The 14,808-nt window shown below is 32.2% G+C and overlaps 2 protein-coding genes across 2 annotated transcripts; both read left to right on the plus strand.

The window, feature by feature from the left end:
* Positions 1–442: 442 nt before the first annotated feature.
* On the plus strand, positions 443–5,108 carry LOC107898780 (protein EXECUTER 1, chloroplastic). The gene is made up of 12 exons (XM_016824319.2): positions 443–1,002; positions 1,090–1,206; positions 1,313–1,378; positions 1,504–1,610; positions 1,812–1,893; positions 2,122–2,844; positions 2,932–3,055; positions 3,180–3,349; positions 3,482–3,556; positions 3,681–3,773; positions 3,871–4,016; positions 4,665–5,108. Exons 1-11 carry the CDS (start codon positions 607–609, stop codon positions 3,961–3,963), a joined length of 2,046 nt encoding a protein of 681 aa, XP_016679808.1. The 5' UTR covers positions 443–606; the 3' UTR covers positions 3,964–4,016; positions 4,665–5,108.
* A 4,452-nt stretch (positions 5,109–9,560) lies between these two features.
* On the plus strand, positions 9,561–11,848 carry LOC107898778 (L-type lectin-domain containing receptor kinase IX.1). Its single transcript, XM_016824318.2, has one exon. The coding sequence runs from the start codon at positions 9,635–9,637 to the stop codon at positions 11,687–11,689; it is 2,055 nt and encodes a 684-aa protein (XP_016679807.1). The 5' UTR covers positions 9,561–9,634; the 3' UTR covers positions 11,690–11,848.
* The last annotated feature ends 2,960 nt before the right edge of the window (positions 11,849–14,808 follow it).

Raw genomic sequence — 14,808 nt, forward strand, 5'->3', positions numbered from 1 at the left:
ATATGAAATATAAAAAAATATTTTTAAGCAATAAATATTAATTATTTATAAAATTTAATTAGAATATATAAGCTATATTTTAAATATTTAAATATAATCATTAAATATTTGTAACTAATATTTTAAAAAATATTTTTTATTTTTAATTAATAATTTTAATATATTTATAATTACCTATCAAGAAAAAAAAGTATTATATTATTGAAAGAGTGAAAAAATAATTAAACACTAAAAATGTTATTGGAAGAGAAAAATTTATAAATTTTAGCTAGCCAAAAATTTTAACGAAAAACAACTTGTTTTGTGCCGCTTTTCTCTTAATATTATTTTTAAATCTAAAAATGTTTTTTTTAAGCCCTACTAAAGATATCCGTAGTCAAGTGTCAACGTAACTGATGCCTGAAAACTGAAAATTTATATATATATATATAAAATAAAAAAAAGGGCAGAAAAGAAAAAAAAACAATAGTTTATCTGAGAGCTCCAAATTGCCTACCACCCATTCCAAATTACCTACAAAAATGTCTTTTTGATTCGTAATAATAAAGAAACAAGACAAAGGGGAGGTGGCCATCCGCCATTGTTAAACTCCCAAGTTGTTTTTTAATGGCTTCAATTCCATCATCTCCGAAGCCTCCCAATCTCACTTTCCCCAGCCCCCATTTTCCTTCTTTTAAAACACCCTTCTTTTACCCTCTTTCTACCTCCAGGAGGTTCCCTCATTCCACCCTTTGCCGTTGTTCCAACGATTCTTCCGATGGTAATTCCGGTAACTGGCGGTGGGACTCCGCTATTCAAGGCGTTTTCAAGAATGCCGTCAAGAGATTCTATTCCTACATGAACCCTTTTCCGAAAAGCCCCACCGGGGATGGTGATAAGGTGAACGACAACGTTTCGGATAAGCAACGAGTGGAGGATTGTGATTGGGATTGGGATTGGGATCGGTGGAAAAAGCATTTCGAACAAGTCGATGAACAAGAACGCCTCTTATCCCTTTTAAGGGTATTTTATTTACGAATTTTATTATTATTTTTTTTTGGAATTTTATTTGATGGGATTACTTTTTTTATTTATTTTATTTTTTAACAGTCGCAATTAAATGAAGCTGTACTTAGTGAAGATTATGAGGATGCTGCTAGGTTAAAGGTTGCAATTGCAGCTGCTTCTAGAAATGACACTGTTGGCAGAGTTATGTCACATTTAAATGTACAAATTCTATTTCTTTTTCATTATGTTAATCCTCTTTTTTAATTTAAAGAAAAAAATGGGGAGTTTTCATTGTTTTTGCTGACCTGTTTTATTATAATTTCAGAGAGCAGTAATGGAAGAACGTTTCCTGGATGCTGTATTTTTAAGGGATAATGCTGGTGCTGGATTAGTAAGTTAACCCTTTTTTTTGGTTACTTTAGAATGCAAATGGAAAAAAAGAAGAAGAAAAAGACAAGGATGTTTTTTTAGTAGCTAAGTCAATATTGTTTGGTTTTTATGGTCTTTTAATTTCAGGTTGGATGGTGGGCTGGTCTTCCAAATGATACCAAAGATCCATACGGTCTAATTATACGGATAACTGCCGAACACGGTAGATATGTTGCCAGGAGTTTTAGTCCTAGGTAATCACTCCCGTGTTTCATATGTATAATTGATCATTTGTTTGTTGGTCTGTACATGTATTTGTGCTGCTGTTACGAGTGTTTATTGTTTATGCATTTTGAACTGGCTCAAGTTTTTTTATACTTCTTGCTCGTACTTATTGATTTGTAATTTCAATGATTGTTTTCTGACCTTGTTTGATTGATTTTCTTTTATGTCAGGCAGCTCACTACTGCGTCAGTTGGTGTTCCTTTGTTTGAGATCTTTCTTACTGTAAATAAGAAAGGTGAATACAAACAGCAGGTATCTTTTGACTTGTCTAATGTGTATTTACATGTGTATATCTTTGTGGGCTGTTTAGTACTCCGTCCTCTTTAAGTGAGCCATAGGTATTCTTGTTGTAAGCTTAAAAGGAATAAATATGCTTGAACAATACCGTGTTCCAGGCACCCTGCTTAGCTTTCATAGTTTTCAAATTTGTAGTAGCGTTTAATGTTTTTTGCAAATGGAATGTTATTTGGTGTTTGTCAGGCTGTGTACTTGAAAAGGAGGAGTGTTTCCCAAGATACTTCAATGTCACCAAAAACATCTGGAACCACCAGCCACTTGGGTCCATCAGACTCCATTGAAGAGAAAAACGATCTTTTTGTTCTTGGCACTGAAGATGGTGTTGATGAAGAGGATGATGATAAAGATGATGATGCAGATGAGAGTGAGGGACTAACTGGTTTTCAAAATATATTGCAAGATGTGGTTCCTGGTGCAAAGGTCAAGGTCGTGAAGGTCACTTCACCTGGGAAAGTAGACCAAGATTTTATATCCAAGGTGATTGAGCAGATAATAGATGAAGAAGATGAAGAAAAAGATGCTGATATAGAAAGCATAGAAGTGGATGATGAAATTAAGAGTGATAATGACCAAGAGAGAGGTAAAATTGAGATGGATGTGGATAATGGAGTTATTGATAGTGATAGGCGAAGTGAAATTGCAATTAAAGTTGTTGTTGGGGGTCTTGTACAAAAGCTTTCTGGCAATGTTCCTGCAATAGAGTCACTTAGAGTTCCTGCTAAGCTAGTGAAAAAGGGGCACCTAGCATTTTCATTTTCTATAGAAAAGGACGTAAGCCAACAAGATACTAGTCTCAAGGCAAAGGGTTTGATAGATAGAAAAGCAAAGGTTCGAGGTCAACGCACCGCAGATGAAATAATGATTGATCTTGCTAAATTTATCGGCAGAGAGAAGATACCTTTGAAGGTAGGTTTAATATATTAAATAAATATTTGACGAATAAGTATTGTAACTGTAGAATGCTTGGATTGCTCACTAATTTCAACAATGTAGGTACTCAAAGATGTTGGTGAATTGATAAATCTTACACTCAGTCAAGTTAAAAATCGTCAACCACTATCTGGTTCTACAACTTTCCATCGCATTGAGATTGCGGCATCACCGGATCCCCTAAATGGTAATTTGTACACCATCTGTTGATGTTCGTTATTGGTTTTATGGAAACATGATTTATTATTCTTTCTGTCTATCTATTCATGTGTATTATAGAATTATTGTATTTACAAATATTATTTGATCAGGATTATATATTGGTACACATGGGCTTTACACATCAGAAGTCATTCATCTTAAACGCAAATTTGGTCAGTGGCAAGGGGATAGTGGGACTAAGGAGCCTTCAGATCTTGAGTTTTATGAATATGTGGAAGCTGTAAAATTAACTGGAGATCCTTATGTACCTGCAGGCCAGGTACGTATGCATTTGAAATGCAGCTGATTCTCTCATTATTGTCCTTAAATTATTTGTACTTACTGACCTTCCCCTCTCGTACTTGTTTTTTTTTTTTTGATTTGTCATCTAATACCTTGGGAATATCTATAGGTGGCGTTTCGAGCCAGAGTTGGTAAAAGATATCAACTCCCACATAATGGGCTAATTCCTGAAGAATTTGGAGTGGTACATTTTCTTTTAGTATATATTGATAACTTGTAAAGTTTGAATTTGTGATACCCTTTGAATTTCACTCTTTGATATCTGCTTCAAAAGTTAAGGAGGTTCTGTGGTCTTATTTTTGACTCAGGTTGCTCGATATAAAGGACAAGGGAGGCTTGCTGAACCAGGCTTTCGAAATCCTCGATGGGTTGATGGCGAGCTTGTTATTCTTGACGGGAAGGTTTATCTCTTTTGTCCGATCACAAGTTTGGTTCAATGACATTTTTTGGTCAAATGGATACTGATTATTTGATATTCTGATTTGCTAATCTGAACAGTACATCAAAGGAGGGCCGGTTGTTGGATTTGTATATTGGGCCCCTGAATATCACTTCTTGGTGTTCTTCAATCGACTAAGGCTTCAACCATAAGTCTATTGTACATAGTATTTGAGCGTGTTTATTTTCCGTTCAGATAACACGTTGTAAGTACTTCCTCACCGTGAAGTAAACGCATTAAATTAATTTCATTGCCTTCCGACCTTTTTGTTTCCATTTGAAATTTCTGTTTTACAAGTAATCCCATCAATTAAGCATGTGGCATCAATTATAATCTGCTAAAATCAATTAGGTGCCATGTTTTGTGAACTATTTTCCACGTTCAGGTCACATTGGTCGAGTAAATATCAGACTTAGCTACCTTCCTTTCCAGTCCTCCCCTGTCCAGTCATGCTTGCTACAGAGATAATTGAAGTTCCCTAATATTGTTTCCTCTTAACAAGTGGGTTCATAACTTTCAGTATACATGCATTATAAATGCGTCTTTTCATGTATGTGCGTTGTGTGTTAGGGTATGCATGACTCTGTAAATGACATTGTCTGCATTAGCAAGATGATCCATCTCCATAGGAAACACGAATCGTATGCTTCTTTTTAAAATGATTGTTATTCATACGGTTGGTATCTGTTTCTTCAATTAAGAACAATCAGTACGGGATCTTTTCTTTTTCCGTTTCTCTCTTCCAAATACATTGCTGATACATAACATGTAACGGCAGCATTTGTGTTCGGTTTCTTCACCACTAAACCTAAAATATTCACTATCAAAAATTCCCTTTTCTGTGTGTTTGCAGTTCAACTTGATTCTTGTCACTGAATAGTAGAGCAACAAAGAAGGGAAGAGATTCAAGCTTATATCCTGACTGCCTGACTTACTGGGTTTATGTTGCCGAAGTCGCCGTGGAGCTTCTCTAGATTCAGTCTTTAATGAAGTTCCTTTCCTTGGATCACAGCATCTGATAACTTCCGAAAGTAGAGGCCTATTGGAATCATCATAGCCATAGCTGGAGTCAATGAGATACTGTAAGATAAAGAAGATCCAAATGGTTAATAGATGAAGTTAGGAGTTAGGACCAGAGAAATATGGAAGGCCATTTGATGGCCTTTAGCACATGAGCTTCAAAATCTCTGTAAGTTGGCCCCTCAACCAAAATACTTTTGTCAAATAAGGTCCTATACTTTTTTGTCAGTACTTATTATGACTTAATTATTCTATATAAAAAGTTTTATTGCAAGTATAGACTAGAGGGAGTGTTACCCAGCATGCAAAATCCAATATCTGTGTATCAAAATTAATTTAACCAACCAAATATCACTAAAAATGAGAGAAATCCATACATTCATTATAACTTAGATGAACAAATTTCTCCTCTTCCCCACCAAAACCTTCATTCTCCAAAACCCATACTCAATGTAATATTATCTAAGAATACATTTTTTTAATATATGTATAATTTCTCAAATAAATAAATTGAAATTAGGAAGGAAGAATAACCCCTCAGGGTTTCTCTTTTAATCAATGTGAAAAAAGAACAAAAAAAACTTGCTAAGGGGCTAATTTAATTAAAAATAGTAAATTTATTGTTAAAATAATATTTCGGAAAAAATGTAATATATATAGTTTGAAATTTGTAATACGTTTTATAATTTTCAACAATAAATTTATTAAAATTGAATGTTATTTTGCAATTTGTAATACGTTTTATAATTTGTTAAAATAATATTTCGGAAAAAATGTAATATATATAGTTTGAAACTATATATTGAATTGTTTAATCATATTGAATATTTATATTAAAATTGAATTATTAATTATGCCATAAAATATTCGTGTTAAAATTTTATATTGGTATCAATTTCAAATTTTATTTTTAAAATAAATTTTATTAAAAAATCATATTTTTATATTTAATATATTTTTAATTCCAAAATACATAGTGACAAGAATCCGAAGATAATTGAAACAACTAAACAAACAAATAAGCTAACCAGTATATAAAAAATTAATAAATAAATTATGAGGTGATGAAAGTTAAAAAATTTGATTAAGGTGGACAAATTTTATTACGATGGGTGACAATGGTTACAAGGACCCAAAATTATTTTTTAAAATTTAACTCGAACAAATATATTCGATTCGATTCGATTCGATTCGAATTCCATCTCACTCGACTCGATTCGAGAAAACTTCAAATAAAGTTAGGATGATAAAATGAGATTCGAAAACTCGATTAACTCGAAAATTTTCGATTCGATTCGATTCGATTCGATCGAATGCTCACCCCTAGTGACACTTCCTAAAATAGAAAAATTTTGTTTTAGATTTTTTGAACTTTTTAAAATTTTAAATTAGTAAAAGTAAAATTGTACTTCGGCTCCCCTTAAAAATGGTAAAATTTAATTTAATCATTTAAACATTATAAAGATATAGGCTATTAAAATAGTGAAATTGCATTTTTACCATTGTAAAAATTGCAATTCTATTTTGCCCCCTAAATATTTTTTTTTTTGGCTTCGCCCCTGCTTCGCAGCTACAGTAACTAATCTTATCGCCACTATTGTTTTTAACCTTACCGAAAGTAAATGTACAATCTATCCAAACTATGGTTAAGTCTTCACAGTTTTATAATTTCAAACTCAAGTAATCAAATTTACCGACTAAGCTTTGTACACAACCAAAATTGTTGGAATTGGACCAGATCAATTGATCAAATCGGTCAATACATCAATTTGGAGAAAATGGTTGAATCAATTGATTCGTGAATCGATATGAATTGATTGATACATACTAATAACCAGTCAAATCGATTTTTTTTAGTAATTGTATTTATTCTTTTATAATTTTAAATAATTTATTTAATTAAACCAATCAAACAAATTAAAATTCATCAAACAAAAATCTCATAGCTTGAGAAACCCGACCACCTATTGAATTAAAAAACGATACAATGTGAACCAAAAACTTTGAATTCCAAATTGGGATACCAATGACTTGTGACAAATATGGGAAGTTTTGCAATTTTAGGATGAATACGTCCAATGGCAAGGTGACTTAAATCATTGACTTGTAATATTCTACGTCTTGCCAATTTATTATTATTATTATTATTGATGGACCAAATTGAAAAACCAAAAGTTAATTGTGACTCATCCAAGTCCTTACTTCTATATTGCTACTCTCTTTTAATTCAACTATTCCCTGTCGGTAGTAAATCGAAATATTAAATTTTAAGTTTTATTTCAATGTTAGATTTCATTATTAAAATATGTAGTATCAATTGGTATTATTTTTTTTAATTTTTAATTTAATTTTAGATTTATTAAATGATGAATTGGTATGATTTATCGTCTTAGCTTAATTGGTATCGATATTGTTATAGTGGGTAGGGGTGAGCATTCGATCGAATAGAAAATTTTCGAGTTAATCGAGATTTCGAATCTCATTTTATCATCCTAACTTTATTTGAAGTTTTCTCGAATCGAGTCGAGTGAGATGGAATTTGAATCGAATCGAATCGAATATATTTGTTCGAGTTAAATTTAAAAAAAATATGTAGTATCAATTGGTATTATTTTTTTTAATTTTTAATTTAATTTTAGATTTATTAAATGATGAATTGGTATGATTTATCGTCTTAGCTTAATTGGTATCGATATTGTTATTAGTACAAGAGGATGTGGGTTTGAGTGTGCTGAAATACATTATTTTCTTATTTAAGAGTTGAGAAAATGCTATGGGTAATTCTGAATATTATATCATAAAACAAAGACTAAAAATCGTGATGTTATATTCATATAAATAAGTTAAATTTCCTAAGTGGGATAAATGGTTTATTTTATTTTTATATTTGATTAAAAGCTTTTTCTTACGAAGTCTTATAAGAGTCTTTGTTCACACCACAGACATTTTGCGTCCACAGTAGTAAGAATTCCAAACTTTTTTTTATTCATTTATTTATTTTGACGAAGCAATTATTTATGGAGACTATAATTTTATGATATTGTTAGAATTATTTTGAAAATTTTTAAAAATTATGGTAAATTTTTTTAAAAGTATCAAATTGATATTTTAATTGTAGTTCGAGAGTTAAATTAGATAATAAAGTTAATATGCTCTATTATCATTTTATTGAGGAGATAGCAAAGTTAACTAATGAGAGACAAAATGTTATAATCCAATAATGTGGATGGTTATATTTTAATGTTTGATGGTTGGTTGTCAATAATAAAATGTATAATTGTTGATATAGTATACAATAAGGGCGGAGTATAGATGAGAGAAAGGTGGTTACTATGAAGGACAGAAAGTCGGAGGTTTTGAAGAGTGGAGATGAAGAGAATGTAAAAGTTGACGGAGTGTTGATTGAGTGTAGATTTATTGTTCTTGGAAATATTTATAGGCAAGGGTCCCATGTAAGATGATCTTAACGTATTAGACTTGTCACCTAGCCATCTTTATGAGACATGTGGAGATGTTTTCGATGGGACGAGGATGTCTGTGATAAGACAAATTCTATCATTCATTTTGACTCTGATGGAATAAAGCAATTGTGTTAGGAATCCAAATGGCAAACAATATATACTTTTTCTGAAGGTCATCTTGGAAAGGAGAACTCAAGGGTGCGTTTTGGTTTTTTGATGATAGACTTGTTGTTCAAGTGTTTTTCTGGCTTGCTACGTGTCTTGGCATGAGTGGGATATAACAATAGTTTACCCTTTTTAACATTATTAAATAAAAATAATGTAAAACAATAGTGACATACAGCCAATAAGGCTTTGTTATTGTTGAAAAAAAAATAAAGGTTTTAGTTTTTTTGAATACCCAAACTTGAGAATCGTCATGCGTAATTGACATGTGTGTATCTCCAGTATCATCATGTGCTAGCGTGAGCTTTAGTTCGAATTTTTATTATTATTTTTTGACATGTCATACCCTTATCCTAACTAATGGTGTTCATGGTTGAATTGGGCCTAAGCATTATATTAACATATTTTATGTTTGCTCAAGTCTGACTTGACTAGAAATATGGACCTAAAATTTTGTCTAAATTGCTTATATTTATAAATGGATAATCCAAGTTCATTTTAGTTCTGCCTATATTATATTTAAAAAAAATTAAAGTATATTTATATCATTTTTAATTTAATGTTTAATAATTTTATATATTTTTATTTATTAAAAAAAATTATATATAGTCATCTTAACTTTTTCAATGTTTACATTAAAATAGCATTATATACTACTATAAATTTAATTTTTATGTGTTATAAATTATATAATATAAAACATCACCAACTTTAAAAACTGGGTTAGACGAACTTGACCTTGAATGTTCAAGCTTGAACCCAACACATTTTAAGCGTGCCTAACCTTTTTAGTGAAACCTATTTTTCAAATATAATATTTTTACCAATTCCTCCAGACTTTCAAAGAGTCGTAAACAAGTCTAATCCCAACTCACAAGTTGATGACCCTTGACTTATAGTTTATGTAATTTTAGTAGCAGCAGTAAATGTGGCAGAGCCCATACAAGGCGCCAATGACGTCTTGACCAAACAATTGGAAATTAATGTCTCAAAAATGCATAATTTTTTAGTCCTCAAACTATATAAAAAAAATCATTTTAGCCCCTTTTCCCTTTTGTGCTTCATTTGAGTTTTGAGATTTTGGTTTTTCCCTTTTGTCCGTCTAACCTTTTCCATCTTAGAACCAAAATCAATTACCTTGCAATTGCAGCAACTATTCTCAATCCTCACTTTGAAAATGATGAAAGCTGAGGATGCTGAGAATTTGTATCTCAAATCTCAGAACCCTGCATTAAGTTCCATACTATTCATCCTTGTTATGGGGTTACTTGTTGCTGCATCATCAATGGATGATCATAACATCAATTTCAATTTCACTGGTTTCACCCCAAATATGCCTGACATAGTGTATGAAGCTGATGCATACGCATCCAACAACGCAGTCCAACTCACCCTTAACCAAATGAAACAGAATCTACGGGGTGGTATTGGTCGAGCCACTTATTACAAGCCAATGCACCTTTGGGACAAATCATCTGGGAATCCCTTACTTGCAGATTTCGCCACTCAATTTTCTTTCTCCATTGATTCCTTGCATAATAACTCAGGTGATGGGTTTGCGTTTTTCATTGCTCCCAATGGCTCAAAAATCCCACCTAATTCCGGAGGTGGTCACTTGGGACTTCAAAGTTACGGCATCGTCAACTCTCCATTTGTTGCAGTGGAGTTTGATACGTTTGGCAATCCTTGGGATCCTTTCGGGTTGTCAGCTCACTTGGGCATTGGTCTCAACTCTATCGAGACTTCTCGTACCGCTGTCAAATGGTGGTGGAATGAGATTGCAAATGGGGGACTAGTTAATGCTTCCATCACTTATAACTCTAGTACAAACAACTTGAGTGTTCTTTTACTTGATGCTGATGATTTTACTCGTCAAAATTCATCTAGGCTTTCTGCAACTCTGGATCTTAGCATATATTTACCAGAATGGGTCACATTTGGCTTCTCAGGAACCACTGGAAGTTATTTTGAGCTTCACACTATTTATTCCTGGAATTTCAGCTCTACCTTACAAGTTGTCATGCCCACCAATACAACTATCAATCCTCCAGCAACAAGCCCTCCAGCCAACCCCAAGAGGAAGAGTAGGACATGGCTATGGGTAGTTTTAGCCATCATTGGTGCCATTTCTGCTTCACTCTTGGTTCTGGGTTTGGTTTGGTTTTACTGCAGGAGGAGAAATTACAGCAGGAAAGATGGGACCATGTCTGTCAACGTAAACAGAGAAATGGTGACAGCACCTAGGAAGTTTTCCTACAAGGAGCTAAGACTTGCAACCAGTAATTTTGCTGATGAAGGTCTGCTTGGGGAGGGAGGTTTTGGAAAGGTTTATTTAGGCTTCTTGAGGGACATAAGCTGCAATATTGCTGTCAAAAGGGTAACTCCAAATTCCCAACAAGGGTTTAAAGAGTACGAATCAGAAATTACCACTATTACCGGATTGAGGCACAGGAATTTGGTCCAACTCATCGGTTGGTGCCATGACAATAATCAGTTCCTCATTGTGTATGAGTTCCTTCCAAATAAGAATCTCGATTACCATCTACATAGAGAGCCATGCTTATTGATATGGGATAAAAGGTATAAAATTGCTATGGGATTAGCTTCAGCGTTGTTCTATCTGCAGGAAGAATGTAATCAATGCGTGTTGCATCGAGACATCAAGTCAAGTAATGTTCTGTTGGATTTGAGTTTCAATGCCAAGCTTGGTGACTTTGGGTTGGCTAGGCTTGTTGACCATGGACAAGGGTCTCAAACAACACAGGTTATGCTCGGGACGGAAGGTTATATAGCACCCGAGTGTCATGACACATACAAAGCCATCAAAGAATCCGATATATACAGTTTTGGTATTGTTGCCTTAGAAATAGCCACCGGAAAGAAGGCGATTGCTGTAATCGAAAGGAACGGCCAGAGATTCAAAACAAAACTGGTGGAATGGGTTTGGGAGCTATATGGGAAAGAGAGTCTTTTTGATGCTGTAGACCCAAGATTGTCTGGCAATTACGACATGGAACAAATGGAACGGCTGCTCTTAGTCGGGCTGGCCTGTGCTCACCCAAACTATTTTGACCGCCCATCCATAACGCAGGCTGTCGACATCCTTTCTTCCAAAGCTCCACTACCTATTTTACCACCGGAGATACCGATTCCAACATACATTGTATCACTGGAAGACACTATTGTTACATTTTCAACATCCATTTCATCCAATACTAGAGGCTCCAACTGAGGCCAAAACCAAAATGAGGGTCAAAGTCTGTTAAGATTATGCTAAGTCGTTATTTTCTCTATATAAAGGGTAAATTGTACTTGGTCTTTGCATGAGAAAGTATTTTTCCGGTGCTCATTGCTCTTGCTTTACTTGTCTTTTGTTCTTCTTGGTATCCAAGCCAAGTTTGAGAAAAAAGTGGGTCTCTTAATCATTTTATTTTGCTGCTAACAACTAATGATATGGCCTCTGAAACTTTTGTTCATCCTGCTCCATTGGAGCATGTTGATGGAAAATTTCTTTTGGACTGTTGCTGGTAATGGTGTGCGAGAGCCAGCATTTGGTACGTTCGAAGCACAATGAGCAGAGTTTGAAGCAAGGATCTAAGGCAAAGAAACACTTTAGATGAATTTTATTCCATGACTTGATCCTTACAAGCAAGACCAAGTAGAGAGGGAGTTTTACCCAGCATGCCTGTGTATAATAAAATTAATTTAACCAACTAAATATCACTAAAAATGAGAAAAACCCATACATACTCTTAGATGAACAATTTTCTTCTCTTCCCAAGCAAAATCTTCAGTATCTAAAACCCATACATGCTTGGCTTCTCTCACTTGAATTTAATATTTTCATGTTTGATTCAGCAATTGTAAAACTATTTAAAAATACATTTTACTTAATTATCTTCGTTTACTCTTATTATTATTATTATTATTTTTTGTTATATTGAAGTTAGACCTATTCATGGGTTAGGCTATACGTCTAGATCCAAAGGTCCGTCTAAAATTTAGGAGGGTTTGGAAAAAAATATTAGGTCAAAAAATAAACTTGAACAAAAAAATTAGACTCGTTTAAAATATGGGTCGGGCTCAGACTTGAACATTCAAGGTTCGGCTCATTCTAAGTTTATAATACTTTATATTATTTTATTATTTTATATATTATGTAATTTAGAAAACATTAAAAAAATTTATAATAGATATATAATACAACTCTAATGGAAACATTAAAAGAATGTTATGACGAGTATATAAAGATTTTCAATAAATAAAAAATGTATAAAATTATTAAATATTAAATAATATAATATAAATATGTTTTAAAAAAATTAAAAAATAATATGGTGGGTCTAAAATGGGCTTAGGTTAAGTCTTTTACAAATATGGACGAGTTTAAACAAAATTTTAAGTCCAGATTTTGGATCAGATGGGACTTGGACAAGCATAAAATATATTAATATTATGCTTAGGCTTGACTGACCTATGAACAACTTATAGGTTTTTTTTTACTAATAAATCAATGCATTTAACTAGTAAAGTAATTTTTATATTATTTCTCTTCTAGAAATAAATAGCTAGTAAAGTAATTTTTAAGTACATATCTTTTTTAACACTTATTTTTTCAGTATTTAATTTTTTAATTTATCATAGCCTAAGTCTTCACAAATTTATAATTTCAAACTCAAGCAAATCAATTTTACCGACAGGTCTTTGTACACGAACAAGGTTGTTAGAATTGGCCTGGCCAAGCCGATTGGATCGGTTAAACAAAAAATTTATTGGTACATCGCTTCAAAAAAAAAAAGTTGAATCAGATGACTCATGAATCTGTATTAATTGTATTGACTGATTTCGTTTGTATTGATCGGAATATATTGTATTAGTCGACACTTTTTTAATTTTAAATTTAATTTTTTATTTTTTATTTTATATTTGTTGAATTCTTAATTGTCATATACATAGTATGTGAATGTGATGATTTTATTTTTAATTTATGGAATGCTTTTTTTAGCTTGTTTATTTATTTATTTGTTTGTTTAATGATGAATTATATTTGTAAAATTTATTGAAGAATATTTTATTTAATTAATAAATATTTTATATTTAAAATTAATCTAATTTTATTATTTAATATTTGTAAATATTTCTATATACATATATCAAATACTTTTAAAAATAACAAATGGGTATATATAATTCAATCAAATCAATTTAAATTTTCAAATTTTAGACTAATTAAAGTTTTTTATTTGAATAATGTAATTACATATAAATTAAAATATGTATATAGCAAATTTATTTCTCGAAATAGGTTTTTTGGGGATATTCGACACAAATGGGTACCTAATAGTCCTAAATGTTTTACAGCAGTTATTGTAAAATTTATCCTCCAATTATTTGCTGATGTTGGAGCTCTGGTTGCTACTCGTTCGATGACCTGTTAGAACAAGAATAAAATTTTGCTTGGCTTCTTCCTTTTTGGTTTGAGTTGTTTATGAATTACAAGATTGTGATATATTTGAGATAACAACGATGTACTTGGGCTAAGATTTTGAAGCGTTTCAATCAATCTTTATGATGATCTCATGAGTTTATTAGATAAATATTAAATTTTTGTTCTTATCACCTTGTTGAATGAAAAGTTATTAGTTTTTCTCGAGGGTTTTCCCAAGAGATTTATCTGCTGTTTTGGAGGAGATTATCTTGTGATCTCAATCTGACATTTGGCGTCACTTTCCCCTTGGTACCACACGACTTTGAGAGCTGGAAAATCTTCAAATTCACAACTATCTTTCTCCCCATGGACTTTATCTTTTTCTTGTGTTGAGTGTTTGGTTTATTTTGTTGGTGATCAAGAGTTGCTTTTGATGTTGGTTGAGTGATCTATTGTTGTCTATTGGAACCGCATAAACTTGCTTTATAATCGGGTTATGAGCTTTACTCGGTAGAGACGGATTGTTATGATTGTTTGATTTAGCATTTGAGTTAGAATATATCATGAGCGAGGTTCCGTAAACATAGAATTATTGTATCTAAACTACGTAAACAAAACTTAGTTAATCATCATACTTTTAAACTAATTTCGTTTTAGTTGATATAATAGAATGATATTACTATGACCTTGACACCGATGAGTATTAAAATTTCTATGAATAATTTTCAAGATTTTGTAAGTGCACTTTGCCATTACGAATTTACCTTGATGTTTCTATGTAAATCTTGAAATCAATAGAGTGTTGGCATTGTGGTGGAATAGGAATCCCTGCATTATAAGTGTTAAATTTCATTGACATTCTTGTAATTTTGTTAGGATCTGTGTCTTTGGTGTAATAATTTTGTGATAGTCTACGAGATTAG

The sequence above is a fragment of the Gossypium hirsutum genome, chromosome D04 (genome assembly GCF_007990345.1).
Source record: "Gossypium hirsutum isolate 1008001.06 chromosome D04, Gossypium_hirsutum_v2.1, whole genome shotgun sequence".
NCBI lineage: Eukaryota > Viridiplantae > Streptophyta > Magnoliopsida > Malvales > Malvaceae > Gossypium > Gossypium hirsutum.

Excerpts from the sequence above, each read along its gene's own strand:
- LOC107898780 (XM_016824319.2), top strand. The coding sequence starts at position 607 with ATGGCTTCAATTCCATCATCTCCGAAGCCTCCCAATCTCACTTTCCCC. Across the intron at positions 1,003-1,089 it reads GCCTCTTATCCCTTTTAAGG|TCGCAATTAAATGAAGCTGT; the intron begins GTATTTTATTTA and ends ATTTTTTAACAG. Across the intron at positions 2,845-2,931 it reads GAGAGAAGATACCTTTGAAG|GTACTCAAAGATGTTGGTGA; the intron begins GTAGGTTTAATA and ends TCAACAATGTAG.
- LOC107898778 (XM_016824318.2), top strand. The coding sequence starts at position 9,635 with ATGATGAAAGCTGAGGATGCTGAGAATTTGTATCTCAAATCTCAGAAC.